General features: G+C 37.0%; 3 protein-coding genes across 3 annotated transcripts in view; all 3 read right to left on the minus strand.

Annotated features, from left to right (window-relative positions):
• LOC306854350 (glutamate receptor ionotropic, kainate 1-like) overlaps positions 1-11,160 on the minus strand; it is a 29,091-nt gene extending 17,931 nt beyond the window's left edge. Inside the window, exons 1-2 of the mRNA XM_079392285.1 lie at positions 10,701-11,160; positions 362-529 (exon numbers count right to left, since the gene is read on the minus strand). Of these exons, the coding sequence (XP_079248411.1) occupies positions 362-529; positions 10,701-10,869 (337 nt within the window). The 5' untranslated portion in view covers positions 10,870-11,160. The remainder of the gene's footprint in view (positions 1-361; positions 530-10,700) is intronic.
• Positions 11,161-14,497: 3,337 nt separating this feature from the next.
• cldn8.3 (claudin 8.3) lies at positions 14,498-15,523 on the minus strand (the record flags this gene model as incomplete). Its single annotated transcript, XM_079392295.1, has 1 exon — positions 14,498-15,523. The coding sequence occupies one exon, from the start codon at positions 15,521-15,523 to the stop codon at positions 14,498-14,500; it is 1,026 nt and encodes a 341-aa protein (XP_079248421.1).
• Positions 15,524-19,700: 4,177 nt separating this feature from the next.
• On the minus strand, positions 19,701-21,336 carry LOC306854362 (claudin-4-like). The gene has a single exon (XM_079392299.1). The coding sequence runs from the start codon at positions 21,319-21,321 to the stop codon at positions 20,509-20,511; it is 813 nt and encodes a 270-aa protein (XP_079248425.1). The 5' UTR covers positions 21,322-21,336; the 3' UTR covers positions 19,701-20,508.
• Positions 21,337-23,778: the final 2,442 nt, after the last annotated feature.

A 23,778-nucleotide genomic window follows, 5' to 3' on the forward strand; every position in this document is an offset into this window, starting at 1 on the left:
TTTAAAACAGTTTTCACAAAAAATTGCTAGTAAATACTTCAAAAGAGTTATAAAAAAAAATGCAACACATTCAGTTAAACATTACATTTTAAAACATGTGAAAATAGTGTTTCCTTGTAAAACATATTCCAATAATATTTGCTTTATTAACAACTTCTAATTTATTATTTTTTTTTACAGTGTATATAATCATGTAAGTTTTGATATTGAGCTCTTTTTGCTATCATTCCTTCTGCTTAAATGGGAAAGTGTGACACTAGCAACACCAGAGTCATGGGTTGGATTCCCAGGGAATGCATAAACTAATCTGTGCATGTAATGGATAAAAGGGTCAGCCAGTGTGTAAATGTAAAAATCCAACCTCGTCTGGAGGCCTCGAAGCTGTCGAACAGGTTGATTCTCTGGATGTCGTAGGTGAGGGTTGTATTGGGCATTAAAGTCCTGTTTCTGTTAATGTTGGTTACAGCGAATTTGAAGGCAAGTTCTTCCACGCTGATTGGTTCATTCTCAAGTGTTTCGAAAATCCCACCTGCACAGACAGAAAAAGAAAGTTCAAAACAAAACCACAAAGGTCATTTGGTCAAACATAATTTGGCAGTCCCAAGAGTCTGAAGCTGACATGCTGCTCAAAGAGAGCATTATTTGATAGTATCACAGAGTTTACTACAGAAGCAGAAGAATAATAATATAAAATAGCTAATTGCGACTTTTTTCCCTAAAGTTTATATCTCACAATTCAGACATTTTTTACTCAGAAATGTAAATCTCGATCTTAAAGTTAAAAACTCAAAAAATTTTTTTTTTTTTTTTTTAATTGTGTGCTCATCTCTTGCAAGTTACTCATTGAAAAATCTAAACTCAGAAGTGTGTGAAAAAGTCAAAATTGCGAGATATTAACTCACAATTGAGTTTGTCTCGCAATATTTTCACTTTTTTCTTCAGAAATGCATCTCGAAATCACAAATCATCAATTGCAAGATGTAAATTCAGCATTCTGAGGAAAACAAAGTCTGAGTTGAAAGTTTATAAATCAGTGCTGCGAGATAAACTCTTGAGTGTCTTGCAATTCTGACTTTTTTCACACAATTCTGAGTTTACACCTTTTAGCACTGACAAAAATTCACATTTTAGCTTTGGTAATTCATAGGAACAGAATTCTCTTTAGGATCTTAAATTTCTCCTAGATAACAATGACATTAAATGGACTTTTGAGATCTGAACAATGACTCAAATAGCTCTATACTTTCAATGCATGTCAACTGCAGCTCAAAAGACTTTCTCTGAATTTTCAGTCATGCTTTTTTGGAGAAAAGATGTTTCTCCTAAAATGTGCTTTGAAGTTATAAACAAATAAGAAAATGAAAAATACCTCTATTAACATGTCTGACCCTTAAGTGTAAGATGAAGATTAAAATGCTGTAACCCTTATTACCCTGAGACACAGGCCAGTGAATGTTGCTGTTGTTTGCTCAAGCTGCTGCAGCACAAAACAGCTGATGGGTTTTCAGTCATCTCTAATCCTTAAATGACCTTTAATCTTCATGACAACTACAGCCAACATATGACAAAACAAATAAATAATGCAAAATCTGCTTTACTGCAGAGCAGACACGCATATCTGCACATGAACAAAATATATTCAAATTATTAGTCAAAATGGGAGAAAACACATTTAGTGGGATGACAAATGCAAAACACACAAGTACTGTTGATTACAGTACATGTGGTTAAAGACGTTAATAATAATAACGCAAACGTATCTGCATTTTTCACTCTGCATTAAAATGAAAATAAACATGCTCAACATTTCCATTCCTCAAACGGAGTAAAATTAATTAAAGGTTGTATAATTACAGTCTTTAATCTTATGAACTAAAACAAATATTCTGTTAATGTACATCTGCTCACATTATTTAAAATGAAAGAAATAACCTGCTAATAAAGACAAATGCAATAAATGTGCCAATGTAACAATAAATTGTACTGATTTAATATACTGATTTAAATATTCTAAAACCGTTTAGAATATATATATATATATATATATATATATATATATATATATATATATATATATGGCGCATTTGGTGACATATTGGACAAAATGGGATATTCTAGTGGTAGTTTATTGAGTTTTTTGTTTCATGTATCATATGATAAGAAAAAAAAATATTGTTTAATATTTATGATGTTTGATCAAAATACTGTAGTTGTTTTTTGTTCCCCTTTCTTGTTCCCTACAAATTACATCAAATCAGCACATTGTTCTTTCAGCCTCCTGTTTATAAATGCCAACTCTGGAACAATCAGCGATCGGCTGCGAGCACCTGGAAAAACAATTTGAACCGTATTTTTGGAGAGATTGTGATTGATGTTGTAAGAGAGGAGAGGTAAAGAACGAGAGGGCAAGGCCTCCCCTCTGGGCTCTGATTGTGAATGACCTTTTTCTTCCAGTGGCGTTGTGGCACCTTTCATCCTCACACTCCACATGTGCTCAAATCCAGCCCTATAAACACCAGGGTTAATTACGGTTAGCAAACCACACCGCACCGGAGCCTCTCTGTTCCGTGGGAATATTTCATTCTCACAGGACGGATAAAAATACAGACTTTCTCGTCGGTAACTCAAGGTAATGACATTTCACTGCGGCTGCACGAGCAGAACCACTTATGTGAAAAGGGCATGAAAATCAAATATGTACTAAAGCTTCAGATGTTTAAATCATTCCTATGGAACCGCTCAAATTCATTTCATCGGTTTTGACAGCTTCATCGTTCCACTTGTGTCTCTGTTCAGCTGCATCTTTGCTTTAATGATGCTTTCTGTCTTATGATATGCTGCATAAACAAATTGCAGTATATATTTGTTTATACAGCTATTAATGTCTTGTAAAAGCATGCATATTATAACATTAAAAAACAGACATAGCTGAACATCTTTGCATATTAAACAATATTCTTCTGACATTATTATCAATGCTCTTCTGTTCCAAAACCTAGTGAGCTGCCTACCTAGACAACCTTTTTAAGCATCACAGGTTGTTCCAAAAAGTAGACAGCAAAGTGACACTGCCTTATAAGATACCTTATATTGGCAGCATTGGAATGAAATCACTCAATACCAAAAAGTAAATATGGAAAATATGGAAGCCTGTTTCCGTCACTGAATAAAAAAACAATTCTGAGATTACATCTTGCAATTGTGTTTTTTTTCCCTCTGAATTCTGAGTTTAGATCTCACGAATAAAAATAAAATAAAAAATACAAAAGGTAATTGCAACTTTGTATCTTTGTACTTTTTTCTCACATTACAAAATTACATCCTGCAATTCTGAAACAAAAAGTCACCTGTTATCTTGTGGTGGAAACAAGTTTCCGTAGTAAAATTTCCCATAATGAAATATATTTAATAATATATTATATCTTTAAAATATTTTTAGCATAATTTAACATTTTCCAAAATTAAAATTATTTTTAATAATGACAAGAAGAAGAAGAAATCGTTTATTTTATATTATGATTAATAACTAATATTAATATAAAACAAAAATATACTTTTATTATTTCACACCCTTTTTTATTCTTATAAGAGTTGCCTCAATACCTGCCAATCTCTATTGAAATCAATTGAGAGGTGCTGTTTATGACATATAGAGTTTCTCCCTAGAGTTTAGCGTGTTCCAAATAAGTCACATGATGTTCCGTTTCAGTTAGGATGCTAACTTAGAAGTCTGCTGCCTATTTAGACAGCATACAGCAAGTAAGCTCACTGCGTTTTTGAACAAAGCCATACAGTACATGGCAGATTCAGCTCAAGCTGAATATTTAACATTTAAAATATATGATACAAGGTGAGAAATACATAACTATGAGCCTTTATTAGAAGAGAAAATAAATGAAAGCAACCACAACCTCTCCCATTCATTCTTTACCGACCAGATTATATTAAAATATGAATGCAGAGCAGCACCGCAACAATAACATTCCTTTTTTCATTCCTTTAAATGCTATTTCAATTTCCGGCTTAAATCAATGCTGTTCCTCTCTCAGGCAGCGAGGAAGTTAACCATGACGGGGTCCTGACGGGGTTACTGGTTATAGCACCTGGTTTTCACAGATGTGTGTAAAGTTACTGATGTGATCAGAAACAAATGCATCGTCAAGGTTCGCAGGGCTGGAGGGTCAATGCCTCACATGGGCTGACAAACACAAAGAGTTTGAAGAAATAGCTTTTTTGCCTTGCTGAAATAAACAGCATACTGTACATACAATGATATAGTAATTATGCACTACTTAAGTATACTATTATACTTTACAGTACTGGATCCATAGCATTTTGAAACCATGAGGACAGCCTAAAGTTGACATTCGTTTATCTTTTAAATTAAAAGGTAAAATCAAAACTCGGCACCCAAGCACTAAATCGAGCCATTACCGGTTTATTTACTCTGCAGAAGCTCCACAAATTCAAAGTCACCTTGTGCACATGCTAATCCACGTCTGTAAACACACTGCAAGCTCCAGTTTGAGATTAACTAACACTGCTGGTAAAGTAGCTCAAAGTGACCAGTTTCCACAAGCCTCTCCATGTAAAGCTCTCTGTTTGGGTTTACCAGCATGGAGCCGCTGTTGACATGAGCTTCCTGCTGACTCTCCCAAATAATCAAGAAACCCCACCGGTCCAACAAACACCTGTCAATCAACCTGGAATTATTATCAGCAAAACATCATGTGCTAACTCGTTTATAGACTCAAATATTTCAGCCTAAATTTATGAATTATGTATTTGAATTGCATATAAAATGTTGATCCTTTTGGATTACACAGATTTTACTAATAAACTTAATGTGATGCATATTTGTCAGTCATTCATACTCTTAATGAAACAGGTAAGATTTTTGCACTCAAAAATATCATGCCATTGTTTGTTATAAAAAAATAAATAAAATACAATCAGCATAAATCTGTTAATTGTGAAAAGAATGTGGTTAGAATTTTGGGAAGCTGTATTCAAATAGTACGGAGCCCTTTATGGGTCATGGTGGTGGGAAAAATTTGGGTGAGTGAAATTTGGGGTGAGAGGAAAAAATATTTTTCAAATGTTTGTGTTCCCTCGCAAAACTTTTGCATTCTCTCGCAAAACCAGTTGAGTTTGGACAAACTCTTCCTGTTTACTTTACAGCTTGCAGTAGTTCATACAGCTCCGTATGTTCCCAATGGAGCGGTTCATAGAGTTTTATTTTGAACTTGGACTCAAATAAAGAAATACGTCAGTGCTTAGTTCAAGGCACGGTTTTGGGACATTCTACGCTTAATGTGGCTTAATGTTTTAAAACAGTAACATTGGAGGACCAAATTTCATAATAATAATTATGTTATAGTTATGAACCGCTCCATTGTGAACATATGAGCTGTATTAACCTTTCATTAGCCTACCTTAAGTGTTTTCAATGGGGAAGAAAAGGTTTAACGTTCAGGGCATTGTGTTCATATTCTGAACATGTGTTCATATTCTGCTTTATTAATAGTAATATTATTAATAAGGTTATTAATGTTAGCCTAATAATTTTTATCAGGATTTATTATTATCGAATTTAGTCCTCCAATGTCACTGTTTTAAAAACACTAAGCGTTTTAGAATGTCCCAAAACCGTGCCTTGAACTAAGCACTGACTGGATTACTTTATTGAGTCCAAGTTCAGAATAAAACGCTATGAACGGCACCATTGTGAACATACGAGCTGTAATCACTGCAAGCTGTAAAGTAAACAGGAAGAGTTTGTCTGAACTCAACTGGTTTCGCGAGAGAACTCAAATATCTTTACGAGAGAATGGATTTTTTATTTTTTACTCATCTTTCCTTTCTCAAACTCTCCTGTTCATGTGCGGCTCTTGTTTATTTACAAATACTAGACAGAGGTCATCTCAAGGATCTTATTCAAATCATAATCTGACATTTGCGTATAGGACAAATATCACCTCAAAAGCAGCAGTGCATTATGGGAGCAAATTACAGGTCTGATGAAATTAAGGCTGAGCAGCCAAGCAAGAAACATGCCAGATTCCTCCAACATCTTCACCTTCATGTGACTTCCAGCAGAGATGTAGCAGCACAAATGAGGACTATTAGAGAGGTGCTCCACTATTCTGACCTGCTTCGGTGGAAACCGATGTTAAGATTACAGCAGTTTCTGCTGAGTTTTGCTGCTCTCAGGTTCAGAAAGCATTCACATATGAACCTGCGTGTTTATCATTCAAAACACTGAGCTTCATGTAGAGAGAAATTATATGGTGGGCTGACCTGTTGACCTATTATATAATCATCCAACCACAGACCAACATGCAAATTTGAATTTGAGAAACAACTGGGCTCAAGTTCAGAGAAAGAAACACTTGATGAAGCTTAAATACTCAAATCATCATCGTGCATGAAGTTCACAACCGGTTTGCACCTCATCGGCTCTGACATCATAGCAGGGGCTTTTGGGTAATGAGATGCTAATCAAATGAAGGCATCAATCAAAAGCGTGACTTTGACAAATTACACAATTTGCGGTGAAGCGGAATAAATTGGAATTAATTGATTTCAGGCTCTGGGTTTGTAATGTTTGCGTGTCGCACGGAAGACCTTGGTGTGTCTTTGAGACCGAAGCAGTGTTTCACTGACTGACTGAAACTCCATTAAAACAAAAAAATGTAAATAAAACATGCAATGTTTTACTTAAAACTCCATTTTACAAATTAGAAATCTCATATTACAAACCATGTGAATGCATCTACGAATACGGAACAGTCCTGATAGCAATATCAGTCCTTCAAACCCATTAGCGCCTCCTACCGGTCAAACGTTTGGAACGATTAAGATATTTAATGTTTTTGACAGAAGTCTCTAATGCACACCAAGGCCCTATTTATTTAATCAAAAATAAAGTAAACACAGTAATAAAGTGAAATATTACCATTTAAAATAACTGTTTGATTGTCTATTTGAATATAATGTAAAATGTGATTTATTGCTGTGATGCAAAGCTGAATTTTCAGCATCATTACTCCAGTCTTCAATGTCCTTCAGATGATCTTTCATAAATCATTCTAATATGCTGATTTGCTGCTCAAGAAACAATTCTTATTATCACCAATGTTGAAAACAGCGGAGCTGCTTCATATTTTTGTGGAAACTGTGATACACTACAGAGAGAGAGAAAAGAAATTAATACTTTTATTCAGTAAGGATGCTATAAATTGATCAAAAGTGACAATTAAGACAATTATAATGTTACCAACGGTGTCTATTTCAAATAAATGCATCTCTTTGGAAAATTCATCAAAGAATCCTGAAAAATTAAATCAGTTTCCACAAAAATATTAAGCAGCACAACTGTTTTCAACACTGATAATAATAAAAACCATTACTAATAACTGAGCATCGATACTATTTGGCAGTGAGCAGCAAATCAGCATATTCGAATGATTTCTGAAGATCATGTGACACTGAAGACTACAGTAACGATGCTGAAAATTCAGCTTTACATCACATGAATAAATTACATTTTACAATATATTCAAGTAGAAAACAGTTATTTTAAGTTGTAATATTATTTGACAATATTACTGTATTTTTGATCAGTAAATGCAGCCTTGGTGAGTGTAAGAGACTTCTATTAGCCTAAAACATAAAAAACATCTTAATGATGCCAAACGTTTGACCATCAGGGTAGATTTTAACTAATACATTTTGAACAAATTGAAATGAAAAAAGAAGCAAAATTCAGGCAAAATCCTGACTGTCCTCAAATCTGTGTGATATAATCGTGAGACTGTGCCAGTTAAAAGTGATCGAGGGCTGTTGCTGTGAGAGTTGTGGACGTGAGTGTTGTGTCGGAGAAACGGAGCTCACTGCGATGTGAGTGAACCGCTAAAGGATCTGAGGACAAAGATGCAGTTGTTTCCTCCATTCATTCAACATCCCACATTACTGGAATACAGCCAGAGTGTGTGTGTGTGTGTGTGTGTGTGTGTGTGTGTGTGTGCGTGTGTGTGTGTTTGATGAGTATGAGACTGAGATGTCTCTGTCTCTGTTCTGGGTACTTGATCTCTCTAGAACTGACTAATAAAATGCTTTGTTTTTACGCGTATACTCTTCTTCTTAAAATAAAAAAAAAGTATTGAGTGAAATAACAGCATCTGATTCATCTGATTATGAACATCATGGTGATGATTTACATAACTTAGGTGAATCTCACCAAAAAAAAAACATTCTGTCAAGAACATGTCAAGTCTATGTAAATAAGTATTATATTTTGTATAAAGGAAATAGAGCCTATATTTTAAGACCATAAAAAGGTGCATTTTGACATAATTCTCATGACAATTAAGCATACCATAATTAATAATAATTATTTATTATTATAAAACATAATTAAAAAATATAAACCAAATTAACCACCAAAATAGTTATTATAATAATGCAAATAAATTTATATATTATAATATATACCATAAACAAATGTATTATATTGTTATTGATGTATAATACATACTGTAAGTGCATATATAAACTGATATCATATTTATTATAATAAAACAATTTAAAAATAAAATATTTTGAATATACATAAATCAAATCAAATATTTTAATATAAATCAAAACAATTAAATCAATAGCATAATAAATGATTTGATTTTAAGGTGAAATGTGACCTGGGCATCTCTTTTCTAGTTTCCAAAACTAGTCTGTTTAAATAAAATGTAAAACATTCTGAGTCATGAATTCATCTTTTCACACCATAAATTGTAGACAGCATCTCATAACCAAACTGTTAATACTCTGCATCCTTGCAGTGTTTTGAGGGGGTTTTCTGGATGCCGGGCGTCAGTCCTCCCTCTGAGGGTCTCTGAGCAGAAAGCAGATTAGCCCAGCTCGTTTAACATGCTTAACAGGAACGATTTTCCAGTATCACCCAGCTACTGAGTTTTTAACCAAGCAAAAGCTGAGAGGACTAATTGAAACATCAGCCATATGGAGCAGATTAAAGGTTTGCAGAGAAACAAAGATTAGATTCGACCTCAAACCAGGAGAAATTATACAGGCGGATTAAACACACAAAGAACATTATGAAAAGACCTCAAAGATAATTATTAACCACCTCTGATACCAATCACTCTAACTGTTATTTAACTGGTTAAATAACATGACTTCACCATTAACACCCAAACTATGTTGTGAACAATACCACACAATCTTTACATGAGTTATGCATCACCAAACTATCAATCTGCACCAAAAATCTGCAACAGATTATAAAAAAACTGATAACAGAAGTTTGACCTCTGCATTTGAGCATATCGGTCCATGCTTTATCTCTCAACAGACATCAGGATTAGAAGGAACAGACATCAATGTAACCTCATGCAAAACCATTTTCAAAGACATACAAACACAAGACTCAGGTTGAGAATTTATGAATGATATTCTGTTATATGACCAAGTTCAAATTGGGCCAATGTGATCATAAGGCTCAACTTCGATTCCAAGTAGATAAATCTAGTTTACTATCCAACAAGATTTGCACTCACCAGTGTCAACCACATGCTTGACATAACAAAAGATCAATCATTTTCTAATAAGAAAAAACAAATGCAATCCAAAAGTCAACCAAAAAGCACCAAATGTCTGCATGTCATTGCATTTGACAAGAAAATATCAAATTGCATCTGCATAAAATCAACCAAAATCTTCTTCATCAATGTTACTCAATTACTGTCAATCAACCTGTAAGAGAACTGTTGTGTGTGTGTGTGTCATGTGTTCCTGCCTCTTGTGCCCATATTTGGTTTGTTTCCTGTTCTCGTTTCATGTAATTAGTAGTTTATTAGTGTCCAGCCTTGTTCGTTAATTTACTTGTGTATTTATAGTCCTGTCGGTGTAGTGCCAGTTTGTCTGGTCTACTCGTTACTCCCTGGTGTCCCTGTCAGTGTCTGCCTTGCCTTGTCCTGCCCTGATGTCCTAGTAAAGTATGTTTTTGAGTTACATCCTCGTTTCTGTGTTTCCTGTGTCCTCCCTGCTGTGTGCACCGTGACACAACCGGTGCTTTGATTTTAAGTTGATTTATCAAATCAGTTCTTTTCATATTCATATAGCCATTGTTTTATTAAAAATGCTTGGAAATTTCACAAATTATAAACAAAGAAACCACAACAACACATTAAGTTTAATGAAATTTTGAAGCAGAAAGACTGAAATATAATTTTCTTGTAACATACTCCAATAATCTTTGTTTTATTTACAAGACAATTCATTTAACAGTTTACTTCTATTCTGTGAATATTCTGCTTGCAAAATGTGCTAGCCTAGGCTACTTTAAAATAAATGTAACTTTTTTGATATCCACTCAAATAAAATAACATCCAGAATTATTTTTAAGTGACTTACGTGTCCAACTACTATTATATGTAGATAAATAGACCAAAATGATACTTTCATCGCATAAAAGTGAGTATTTCAGGCATGTGACACTTGGCAACAACACCTAAAGAAGTTGATTTGTAGTTTGTTATCTAATGCAGTGACATTCAGACTCATTTTAAGAGTTTAAATACGGTTGAAGACGAATAAGGCAAAATAAACAACAAAAATGCATCTAGAAATGTAAATTCTCAGATAAAAGCACAGCTGTAATTGATAGAGGCTTCCCTACTCACCGATTCTCAAGACCTGCTGCGCGCTGAGACTGACCTCTGCCATCAGACACAGCAGGACGAAGCTCACACCTGTCCCCTTCAGCATGCTGCACCTGCAGGAGGAACATTCAACATCCATGTCCTTCTTCTTTTTGTATCCATGCAGGAATAATTTCCATCCGAGCAGCATCTTTCCACTCACTCGTACTGCTGGGAGTCACCCATCCTCACATCCATAGGTGCTAACTGGGCATCACTTTCCAGAATAAGTCACCGTGAATGAGCATCCCTCCCGCGGTGCTCTCAGGACATGACGGTACCGACGGAGACCGAGAGCGCACGGGCTCAACTGAGCGCAAACATGGGTCGGTTGTGAAGATTAACTTCAAATCTGGCAGCAGTCGACCTCGACAACGTCTTTGCTCTTTGGTACACCGAGGAAATGATTAAATCTTGTGCCGGAGCTCTGATGGAAACGCACATCTGCCAGCGGATTAAATACCCGTTTATCCGTCACTCGCTGTCTGTGATTTCACCAAACTGGCAGACACCTTACTCAACAGCAGTTTGACCTACTTTAACAAAAAAAAAATCTTTCTTATATTTTAAAAAGTCAAAGAAACTGTACAGGTCAGGAGAGAAGTGCGCGGAGGCATCTGTGAGAAGCGATGGTGGAGATTTGATTCATTCCAGTGACTCGAATCTTATAAAGTTCTGTTAACAATGATTCCATCAGATTCGCCAGGTTTTGGAATAGCGCTTTCTATTTCTGCTAAGTAAAAGAAATATGACAGAAATAGTAAGAGTAGTAGCCTATTATGATCAGTGTTGGACGTAACGCATTACAAGTAACGCGAGTTACGTAATATTACTTTTTCAAGTAACTAGTAAAGTAACGCATTACTTTTTAATTTACAAGAAAATATCTGAGTTACTTTTTCCCCATTTATTGACTGATAGTGCACTGTGTGAACATGTTACTGTAGTTCTAGACTAAATGTGAATGTGCATTAATTCATCCCACTCACAAAAAGCAGATTTAGTATTCATCAAAATGAATTAAAACAGTGAAATGCAAACTCAGAATATGACACAAACCTGCAATAATTAAATATGTTAAATAACACAAATGTATCTAATCCCATTTTATTAACCAATGTCTTTGCTGCTGACCTTTGATGATCCAGTTCAACCATACTAATAAGCAAAAATGACTTTAGATAAACTAACAATTGTGCTTCATTGTTTTTTATTGCTGAAGAGTGTTGAACCCTCTTCTCCTGCGTACTTAATTTACTTTTCCTTCAGCCTGAGGTTTATTCATTACACTTTTTGGTGTGAAAGGGCTTTTACATTTGCTATAATTAGAACTTCTTGTATTAAAAACAATCAAGCCCTGCTCATATTTAAAAATTAACGCAAAAGTAACGCAACGCATTACTTTCCATAAAAAGTAGCTAGTAATTAGTTACTTTTTAAGGAGTAACGCAATATTGTAATGCATTACTTTTAAAAGTAACTTTCCCCAACACTGCTTATGATGTTATGAATTCAGCTCTTTACCGTGTTTTGTGAGTCATCGAATCTTCACTTAACCGATTCGTTGGAACGAGTCGATCGCGTAAGAATCGATTCGTATTATTCTTAATTAGCCTATCATCATTTTGTTTTTCCCCACAAATATCAACAAGTCAAATAGCCTAATTATCTATACTCAAATCAAAATGGTTGTGTTTTAACTTTCCACAGACTTTCAAAACTCTGGATCTGGTTTAGAAGGTGATTACTCGTATCCTTTAGGTCATTGTGACAGTGGGTTCATACGGCATTAGAGGGATTACAAGATATCCAAGAAAAGATACAGTTCAGCCCCGGTAAACAAAGCCAGATCATGTATTTCTACAGGATGTTTAACACTACTTTGACAACATACTTGACTATGAATTGCAATAAATTTTTGTTGTCATTTTATATTTCTTTATAGTGTAAAAGAAGGAGATATCTCTATAACATAATTCCAGTGCGATTTACAATTTATAAAATGTCAACAACAAAAAAGATTAAATTCCCATACACTACACTTGTACCTTAACGGAATAGCTCAGTTGCTGGTCCCCATTGACTTCCATATAGAGAAAAAAGAAAAGAAAAAAAACACTATGCAAGTCAATGAGGAGCAACTGAAGGTGAACCATCCCTTTAAGGCCATCATAATAAGTAGAGGAGGTAGGGGCAAGTGCTAACATTGTTTTTGAAAGTCAATAAGAGCCTATTTCAGGAAAATTAAACAAAGAAACAACAACACACAAAAAATCACATTGGAACCATTGAACTTTGGAGTCAAAACTGAAATATCCCTCGTGACAACTAACCGTGATCTTTCTATTGAATACATGTTCTCTCTCAAAGCCACATTTGATAGAAACAGCATATAGACCTGGAAAACTAATTTACATAATTTCAACATAATTTACACATTTGTAAGGGGCAATGCAAAAAAGTAGCATACATAATGTTGCAGTATAATTTTAGTGCCAAAAACAGAGAATGATGGGAGATTCACATGACATCTCTTGAAATATTGTCATGTTCTCAGCTCCAGGACAAACTCACAGCTGTTTATTTGGAGAATAACACACCGCTTCTTAACTGCCAGCAAATATCCTCCACCAGTTTGATGTGCCGTATGCTGATTCAGTGTTTGCTGTCCACATGCCCCAATGTGAAACAGAGGTTGTTTATGGGGGCTGAATGCAGTTGGCATAACAAACAACTGTAGCATTGAATTCACAACTCCGGCTCGGCATCCATTAACAGTTTTACCTGGAGTACGAGTGCTTTACGTTAGTATTGACATTCAATGGCAGCTGCTCATGGCTGCAGGAAAATGACACCATAACAGTCACAAAACCTTCAATAGCTTCTGTTCTCATCTGTGATGTTGAAAACAGCAGACAGGCAAAAATATAAATCCATTTCACACTTTTAAGAGCCCTATGAAAAAAAATAAAGCACTAGCAAAATTTCTTCTTTAATAAAATTAACAATTTGTGATTTATGTTGCTTGCATTGCATACTGTATAATGCTCTAATAAAAGGTTTGTGTAATACACGCTACACAATTAAACTAGACTTCAAAGCAGGACACAAGATATGCTCAAATAAGGCAATCTACAACATTTTAAAAAATCAAGATGTAAGCTTTCATTTTAATCTGCCATTTTTATTTCAGATCCAAGCTTCTCACAGTCTTGGGTATGAAAGAATTCATGGAAAACCTAGATATGATGAAAAAAAAGGGATTTCTAGACCTGGAAAAGTAATGAAAATTAATAAAATCTTTTTAAAAAATTGACATTTTTAAAAATTAATATACATATTTTTGTAGCTAGTTATATCTAGCCCTAAAATATTGTATTGGGTTAGAAGTTGCTGAGGAATTACTATTTGTAAGTAAAAAAAATAATAATATAAAACAATCACAAGTAATTAAAAAGTCATGTAAATTAATTGGTAATAAAAAAAAGTGTCAAATCAGAAGAACATTGAGTTATTGAAACTTCTGGAATTATGGAATATAGCCTATATAAATATTATTTATAATTATTTGATTTAATTATTTTGATATACTCTCTTTGGCTGAAAAAATAAATATATATATATATTTTTTTAAATATTGTCTTTGACAATGGGGGGTTTTGGGATGAAAACGGTTGAGAATCACTGCCTTGAAGAGCTTCATATTCCCACAAAACAGTCAGAACTGTTGGAAGCACAACCTTTTTCTTTTATATAAAAAATGTTGACATCAAAAACACTTATATACGCAACCCAGAGCTACTGTCCGAGCTGTACGACTGCACCCTGGAGCAGTTGTACCCTACAAAGAGCGGATTCTGCGGCACAGGATGAAACGTGGATCCGGTGGCGTATGAAGCGTATGGATCGCTGCCATTGCTTCCTTTAACGTGTGTGGAAAGCTGACGCGGATAATGTGTGTTCCTGCGTACGTACTGCATCACATTTTGGCAATAATAGTCCGGATTCTGACAGTTCTGATTGTACACTAAAGACCCCATGGTCATGGCCTGCATGCTGTAGGGTGAATGCTGGCCACTAGAGGGCGTAATGGCGTAGCTGAACACAGATGGGGAAGGCTGTTGAATGGAAAGACTGTTGCTCTGGACCAAAGGCTGGTGTCTGATAGAGTTAAAGGTCTGGAAGCGGTTTAAAATGGGTTTGTTAGCTGGTGGACGAGCATGAAATGAGCCTGGTTTTGGATCAACGCGACGACAGAGAAATATGATTCCAGATGCCAACAGAAAAGCACTAGTTACCCAACCGATATACAGCGCCTCTCCTAGTTCCCTGCGCTGGGCGTCAATCAGTAGAGGGTTGTAGAAGTCTCTAATGATGGTGTGGGCCGTCCAGGAGACTGGGATGATCACGCAAACGGATGCTAAAATCTGCATCACCCCTGCGGCCATTACAATGAGGCTTTTAGCCCGCGGTTGATCCCTGAGACACGACATGCAACGGAGGCCTACGAGAGACACGAGCAGCCCGACTCCAGACAGCGCCAGAGAGCAGCATGTCAACCCGCGGGCCGCCTGCAGGTCCGGCGGCAGGAACAGCAGAGAGTCGTAGACTTTGCACTGCATGTGGATGTTGGCCTGTCTGAAGCACGTCATCCACAGACCCTCCCAGCGCGTCTCCATCACGATGATGTTCTCACCGATGAACGCTGTCACTTTCCACATGGGAAGGCCCGTGACGGCCACTACGCCGATCAGACCGATGATGCCCAGACACAGAGCAATGAGTTCACACTTGCCCTGAACCATCATTGACCTCAGACTCACGTTTTTGACTATGTCATCAGTTTTCCTAAAAGTAGAGAAACAGAGATAATTGGTTTCGAAATTTACATGAGGGCCCTTTGGCACAGGACGCTTCTTGCATTTAATCGCTCAAGTTTTTAACAGCACCAGACAAATGCTTTTAAATACAAACAGCATTAAGGCAATTTTTCACTTTTAGGAGCCACTGCCGAAATATCTATAATAAATAGCCTATATAAAACTAATTGGGATTTACAGTACTGTGCAATAGTCACAACATTTGCTCTAAGATGCATGGTTATGTATCTTTTGCCTGCTCTATATCTTTTTGATTTAGTGTTCAATTTTAGAAACATTCCATTGCATTGCAAATATTGTAATGAGTTTTTTTGTAAATTAATGTTTTTATTTAGCAAGGATGCATTAAATTGACCAAAAGTAACAGTAAAGACTTTAATAATGTTGCAAAATATTTGTTTTTTAATTAAATGCTGTTTCTTTGAAAATGTTTCATGGTTTCCACACAAATATGAAGCAGCACAACTGTTTTCAACATTGATAATAATCAGAAATGTTTATTGAGCAGCAAATCAGTATATTAGAGTGATTTCTGACGGATCATGTGACACTGAAGACTGGAGTAATGATGCTGAAAATTCAGCTTTGATCACAGGAATAAATTACATTATATAATATATTGATATAGAAAATGTCATTTTTGACTGTAATAATAATGTATCACAATATTACTGTTGTCAATTGTGATAAGTATGGCTACATTTGAATAGATAAAGATGCTTCCAGCGTCATGATGGTGTAGTTATTGAAGAATTAAACCTTGACCTCTTGACCTATTAAACAGAATGTACATTTTCCTTTAACAGACTCACTTTCATTTGCATAAAATTATGTAAATGCTCAATTCGTTTCTTAATCAAATGTTTAATTCAGTTGCACTCTACCTAGGGTTTTTCTTTTATTCTTTTTTCTGAAGAACATGTCCTGAATGAACATCTCGTCAGATGACAGCAAACTACCCTGAACACATGAATGAATCCACTCACCCTGTTCTGAACAAAGATAATCCTGTTGGGCAGCGATTTAATGTCCAAATCCAGAGGTCTCGAGTCTGTTAGCAAAACACAGGTGTGTTGTTAGATGTAGTAAATGTTGTTCCCAGATTAAACAGGACAGTCCATATGACAGTGAAGAGAGAGTGTTGTATTTTACGCTTCGGATGATGACAAACTTACTCTCTTTGTTTTGGGAAAGTGGCATAGCTGTATTCTGATTGGTTGAGGAAGATGAGGGTAAGTGGAGATGCTGATGGTGTGTTTACTGTCCAGTGGTCATATATGCTGTCAACAAGGTCTCTCTCACATAAACAAACACACACTCTCAAATGAACAGATGACCTTGACTAAGAAAGCTATAACATTCTCACACTTCAAAACTAGAGGGAGCAACTGCGCCAATCTGGTTACGGCCGGGTAAGTTAGTTCTGTCAGGGCTGTTTAACTAGCGCTTTGGAAGCTGAAACAAGTGTCCTTTATCCACCTTATTAAGCTATTTTATGTCAAGACTTCCGATTCATTATCCGCTATACTATAGATATCTAGAAGAATAACAAAGTGCAGTAAACGGTAAAACTATATATTAAGCAAACCAGTGTGTTTATGATCACGATGATAAATTAAAATCATATGATAGGAAATACAAGCCGCAAACATGCTGTTTTTGTACAGCTAAAATAAATGGAAGCCAATGACACCGGAAGCCTCCAACAAATTTGGCTGCGCCCTCTCTTACATTAAAAATAAAAAGTGTATAGTTTGTGACTAACTGGGAAGCAATGTTTGGTTGCTGCTAAAAGCATTATCTGTTTTTACTGTCATTTATTATGCATACATTTTATCCAAAGCACAAGCTCTCGTTTAGCTTTTCCAAAGACTTCAGTATTATAGTCTGGGCCACTTTTGCCTGGTGATGACCCACATATTTTGCATTAGCAACCTGAACTGAGGCCACGGTGCATATTACACAATACCTCTGTTTTAAAACCTAGTGAGCTGTCTTTGCTGTTTACTACCCACTCAGGTAGCTAGCTTTTAAAAAAAAGAAGCATCCTCACTGAAATTGAACCACATAAGTGAGTGATTTAGAACACTCAGCAACTTTTTGCTTCACAGAAATATCAATGAAATAGGACACAATTGTTCTATGCTTAGCATACAGCTAAGCTAATAATGCAAGACCCCAATAATCATAAATACTAATAATCATAAAAATACAGCGTGCATATACTCTGCATTTGCTTAAAATTTTTTATTTTTAATTACTCAACTATGTTTTAACATTATTGTTTGGTATTAAATCAAATGCAAATGCATTTATATTTTTTTCTGCAATGAGCTCATCACAGTGCATTCTGGGATTGCATTCTTCATGAAGGATGACAACAAAAGAATCTCATCAGACAAGTTGCTGCCTGTATTTAATTTATATTTAAGCCTATGTTGTTGTTGTTATTATTAACTAAAACAATTAAAATATGAAGAATGCAATCCCAGAATGCACTGTGATGAGCTCATTGCAGAAAAAAATATAAATGCATTTGCATTTGATCTAATATCCTTATTGTGGTGGAGGGGTTTGCGTGTTCATATGATCCCAAGAGCTATGTTGTCCGGGGCTTATGCCCCGGGTAGGGTCACCCATGGCAAACAGGTCCTGGGTGAGGAGCCAGACGAAGAGCGGCTCAAGAGACCCCTAATGAAGAGAAAGATCATGGAGAAATGTTTTCCCTTGCCCGGACGCGGGTCACCGGGGTCCCCCTCTGGAGCCAGGCCTGGGGGTGGGGCTCGATGGCGAGTGCCTGGTGGCCGGGCCTATACCCATGGGGCCCGGCCGAGCAAAGCCCGAAAAGACGACATGGGTCACCCTTCCAATGGGCTCACCACCCATAGGAGGGGCCATGGGGGTCGGGTGCAGTGTGAGTTGGGTGGCAGCCAAAGGCGGGGACCTTGGCGGTCCGATCCTCGGCTGCAGAAGCTAGCTCTACTAGGATGCCTCCTGGACGCCTCCCTGGGGAGGTGTTCCGGGCATGTTCCACCGGGAAGAGACCTCGGGGAAGACCCAGGACACGTCGGAGAGACTATGTCTCTCGGCTGGCCTGGGAACGCCTTGGGATCCCCCTGGAAGAGCTGGACGAAGTGGCCGGAGAGAGGGAAGTCTGGGTTTCCCTGCTTAGACTGTTGCCCCCGCGACCCGATTCCAGATAAGCGGGAGATAATGGATGGATGGATGGATGGATGGATGGAATTAAAATATTTTTTGTTTGGATAATGGACAGAAAATGGATATTAGAAATAACTGAACTAACTGAAATAATATAAGTTTAAGCTGAAGTAACATTGCTAAAACTAAAATAAATGTAAGCTAAATAGAAATATTAAAAAATAAATAAATAAAAATGAAAAAAGCACATAAGATTACTAAAACAATGCTGAAATTAAAAACTGAAAAAAAACAATTAAAGCTTTATAATAGTATAAACAATACTAAAAAAACATTTAGCTACGATTCCTTAAAATGACTCACAGCAAAGTTCACCAAATCTGATAAAAATAAATAAATAAAAACTGATGCACTTGGTCTATTTATAACAGTTCTCAGTAAAACAGGTCTCACACCAACCAGTCTGTCCAAAAGTATGCAGTTAAAACTTTAAAACTGCTTGTTCGGTTTTCATGTGTGGGTGTGTATTTCTCTGTTTTCCCAGCTGAATGGCAGATAGTTGTGATCCGTTTCCTGGTTCTGTTGTAGCTCTACTATACTAACAAGCAGCTCTTGTGTGACTCATTCTCTGGGTGTGTCAGAGACGCTCAAGACAATAGGCGTCTTACGTTTCACTGCGGCTTTATTTATTTGAAGCTGCAGGGCATAAAGATCTTGAATGCACTGAGCTGAACTAAACCACCAAATTCAGCACCTGCCTGTAAACCCCGTGACTTTTTGAGGAAACATGTCCTCTGAAGCATAGAGATGAACAGATTTCTTCTGAGAACTATTACTGTGCAAATACACAGCAGAAACCAGAACATAGCTTTTAAAAATACCTGTAATTGCAAGATATGGAGGAATAGTAAATATCTCATCATTAAGGATATTTTTTACTTGTTTATTGAGTTAAATCATTGTTTTGTGCTTTGATATTTACATAAAAAACATCATATCTGAATATTAAACACTTATTTCCTTGATTCTATTTTAGACAGCTTTCAGATCATACAAAAATACCTCAAGTAACGTACTTTACAACATCCTGAGGTATGATCTGTACTTTACAATGAATCCTTAAACAACAACAAAGAATCTTTAAAACAATTCTTCATCTCAGTCACAGTTCTCAAATTTCTCTTACTTACATATTTAAAAAATGCCATAGAAACTATATTTAAATTCTGTCAAAAACATTTCCAAGAAACAGAAAAATCTTAAATTAGGTTACATTTAAAATCCAATTATTATTATTATTATTTATTTTATTTTTGTAACACCTCTGGTTAGAAGTCCATCCTTTCCATCTCTCGTTTTGCTCCTACTTAAGACATTTAAAAGCCAAAGTAGAAATGGTTTTCAAAGACATTCCTAAGAATGAAACGAGAAAAAATAAATGTAGGCCCAAGTTTGTTACATTTAAAACCATTTAAACCATTTCCAAATAGTATTTTTTTTTAAATGCTTTGGTTAGAAGTCCTTTCCATCTGTCATATTCTCCTGCATAGATATGAGTAGAAATAACATCTAAATGTAGCCAAAAACATTCCCAAGAATGAAAAAAAAAAAAAAAAAATGAAATGTAGGACTAACTTACATAATTTTTTTCCCAAATATTCTTTTTTAAAAACTTTTGGTTAGAAGTTCATCCTTTCCATCTCTCTCTAACACACACAAACACACAAGCCTGTGAAACGTCCAGCTGGATTTCAGAGATAAGCCACGGCGCTGCGGGCAGATGGATGTCGGGACGGTTGTATGAACGACTGCTGTCTGGAAGGCTGAATGAATGACTGCTGTCTGGACGGTTGGTACGACTGCTCAATGAACGACGGTGGCCCGGACGGGTGACTGTACAGCGAGCGTGGCTGAGGGTGGTAGGCCACGGGTTGCGGCTGATAGGCCACATAGGGCGCGTTCCTGGTATACATGTACCTCGGATCCGGGCCCTTGTCCAGGGGACCACTGCAGCAGGTGAATATGCACCCGCCGGCGAATAAGAGGGCGGATGACACCCAACCAATGTATAACGCTTCCCCGAGTTCCCTACGCTGGGCGTCGATGAGCAAGGGGTTGTAGAAGTCCTGGATGATGGCGTGTCCGGTCCAGGAGACGGGGATGATGCAGCAGAGGCAGCCTGCAAGGATCATGCAGCCAGAGATGATCAGAATCATCCGCTTAGCGCGGTCGTTCCCTTGGATGCATGCCGTGCACCTCATCCCAGCGATGGCGATTAGTAAACCCAGCCCGGTCAACGCCACGGAGCAGCACATGAGCCCCCGAGCAGCCTGGAGGTCCGGAGACAGTGCTAACAAAGAGTCATACACCTTACACTGCATCCGAATGTTGGCCTGCCGGAAGCAGTTCATCCACAAGCCCTCATAGCGGGTCTCCATCACAATGATGTTCTCTCCAATGAATGCCGTCACCCGCCACATCGGCATCCCAGTGCTGGCCGCCGCCCCGATGAGGCCGATCAGGCTCACACACATTCCCACGATCTCCAGGGCGCCGTTCGCCATGATTCCAGAAGCCTGAAGAGTGAGGACTGGTTTCGACTGTGAGGTTTTGCATCCCGCTGGAATGGGAGCTGATAGGTGTTCACCTGTTCCCAGCCTCCGCCCTCTCGCTCAGGGGAGGGAGGGAGGGAACGCTGGGGCTGGTTGCTATGAAATCATATCCCCCTGCGAGTGTTTGTTTCTGGTTTGTGGCATTGGGGGAGGAGGAGGAGTAGCTCATAGCCATGTTGATGTTTGCTCAGCAGGAACTGTTTTCTGGCGGAGATCCTGTTAAGTGAGGAAATGCAGCTGAAGGGGTTACTGAACAGCCAGATACAGGCAAACACACAACAGCTCTGGACTGCTGTCAATGTTTAACACCACTGGTGTTGTGGCTCATTAAATTGCTGCCTGAAATGTTCAGAAGAACATTTTTTGAAGTCAGCTGTTGGCTTAATGTTGATGTTTTACCTTCAGTTAAAGGTGAAAAGTGTGTCATTTCTGCACCGCAAATGGTATTTCATTACTTTTAAAATTCAGTTTGATGCTGAGTGGTTTATAGCATGTTGCTACACGGATGCTAGGGTGTTCTGAGGGAACCACAGAAAGCAACCACGTAGCAACATTCTAAGTACCACTCAGAGCATAAGCAACCGCGTAGTAACATTCTAAAAAAACATTTAGAATTCCTTAGCAGCTGCATAGCAAGACCCTAGCAACCTTTATACAGTCGACCATTTTTGTAGTTCCATTTGATGCTGAGTGCTTTTTAGCATGCTACTAAGGTGTTGCTAGGGTGTTACTATGCAGCTGCTAAGGGGTTGTGAGTGCTTTATAGAATGTTACTATACAGTTACTAAAAATGCTGGGTTAAATACAACCCAGCGCTGGGTGAAATATGGACAAACCCAACCTTGTGTTTAACCCAACCTTCTGGGTAGTTTTATTTAACACAACTGTTGTTTAAAGATTACTATTTGGCTGGCTTAAAATGTAACCAATAGGTTGTAAATTAAAAATCAGACGCATAATTACTAGAGGCATCAGCAAAAAAATCAAAAGGTGAACATTTATTAATAAGCCATTTAAAAAAGTTTATTATTTAATTATTATTTATTCAACTTATTAATGCATGTTAATTTATTGAACATATAAATAAATGTTAATTTCCATCCTATTTTGGGTTCATTTTAAGCATGAAATATAGTCATTCTAAAGCAATAGTTGAGTTAAATAAACATTTAACCCAGCCGCAGTGGGTCAAAACAACCCAGTTGCTGGATTTGTCCATATTTCACCCAGTGCTGCATGGGCTGTTTTTAACCCAGCATTTTTTAGAGTGTAGTGTGTTGCGTTGCTATGCTGCTACTGAGGGGTTCTGAGTAGTTTTTAGAATGTTCCTGTGCAGCTGCAAAGAGGTTCTAATTTTTTTTAGAATGTTACTATGAGGTTGCTGAGGTGTTGCTATGCAGCTGCTAAGGGTTTCTGAGCGGTTTTTAGCATGCTGCTATGAGGTTTCTAGTGTCTTAACAGCTACATTGTAACTGCTCAAAATACCTTAGCAGCTGCATCTTAGCAACCTTTGTGTATTTTTGCAATTTCATTTAATGCTGAATGTTGCTATGCAGAACACCCTAGCAATAACATAACAACATGATAAAAATCACTCAGAACATCTAGCAACAACCTAGCTATCTTTGTACTATTAAGCATTTTCTTAAGACAGCATACAAAATCAAGTTTCTGTTCTCTATAAGATGGCTGACAGTAACTGTGATGTTTTATTCATTTTCATCAGCGAGAGCAGATAAGAATTTGGATCATAACATTGTTTTGCTGCGTTGACTTTTTCCAGTTACATCTTAGATCACATACACGTCTCTTTTGGTCACACAAACACACAGTCAGTGTCGCTTGTGTCTGCTGGTGAATTTGCATTAGGGGTGTGATGTTTTGAGCTTATGGAGCAACAGAAGAGAGACATACACTGGAAAACCACCTCAACTGGTTCGACCAGTGTTGCCAACACCGGCCTTAAAAACAACAACAAAATGATGTCATCAAATTCAGGAAGAGAATATTTTAAGTCAACAGACCAGGAACTAGTACATCCACAGTTGTTTTCACACATTTATTTAACACAATTAAAATCAAACCAGTGCTTTAAAAATGGACAAAGTGGAAAACAAACACAATCATATCACAGAGTCAACATTAAGTCATGGATACACAGTTAAATGCAGTGTGGAAACATTCCACATGTTGGTGTTCTTAATTTTAGCACATATTGCATATTATTTCTGTGCAAATTACAAAGTGTTTTAGACAAGAAGGAAATGCATTCAAATCAAGTACGTATAAAACTAATATTCACATATACAGTCATATAGAGGCTCCATCCATCCTGCTTTCTTCTGAATCTTAATGCAGATCGTTCCCAACACAACTTCTTTATTGGAGTCTCTATAGAATATTTTAGTG

Source organism: Barbus barbus (genome assembly GCF_936440315.1).
Source record: "Barbus barbus genome assembly, chromosome: 34".
Lineage (NCBI taxonomy): Eukaryota > Metazoa > Chordata > Actinopteri > Cypriniformes > Cyprinidae > Barbus > Barbus barbus.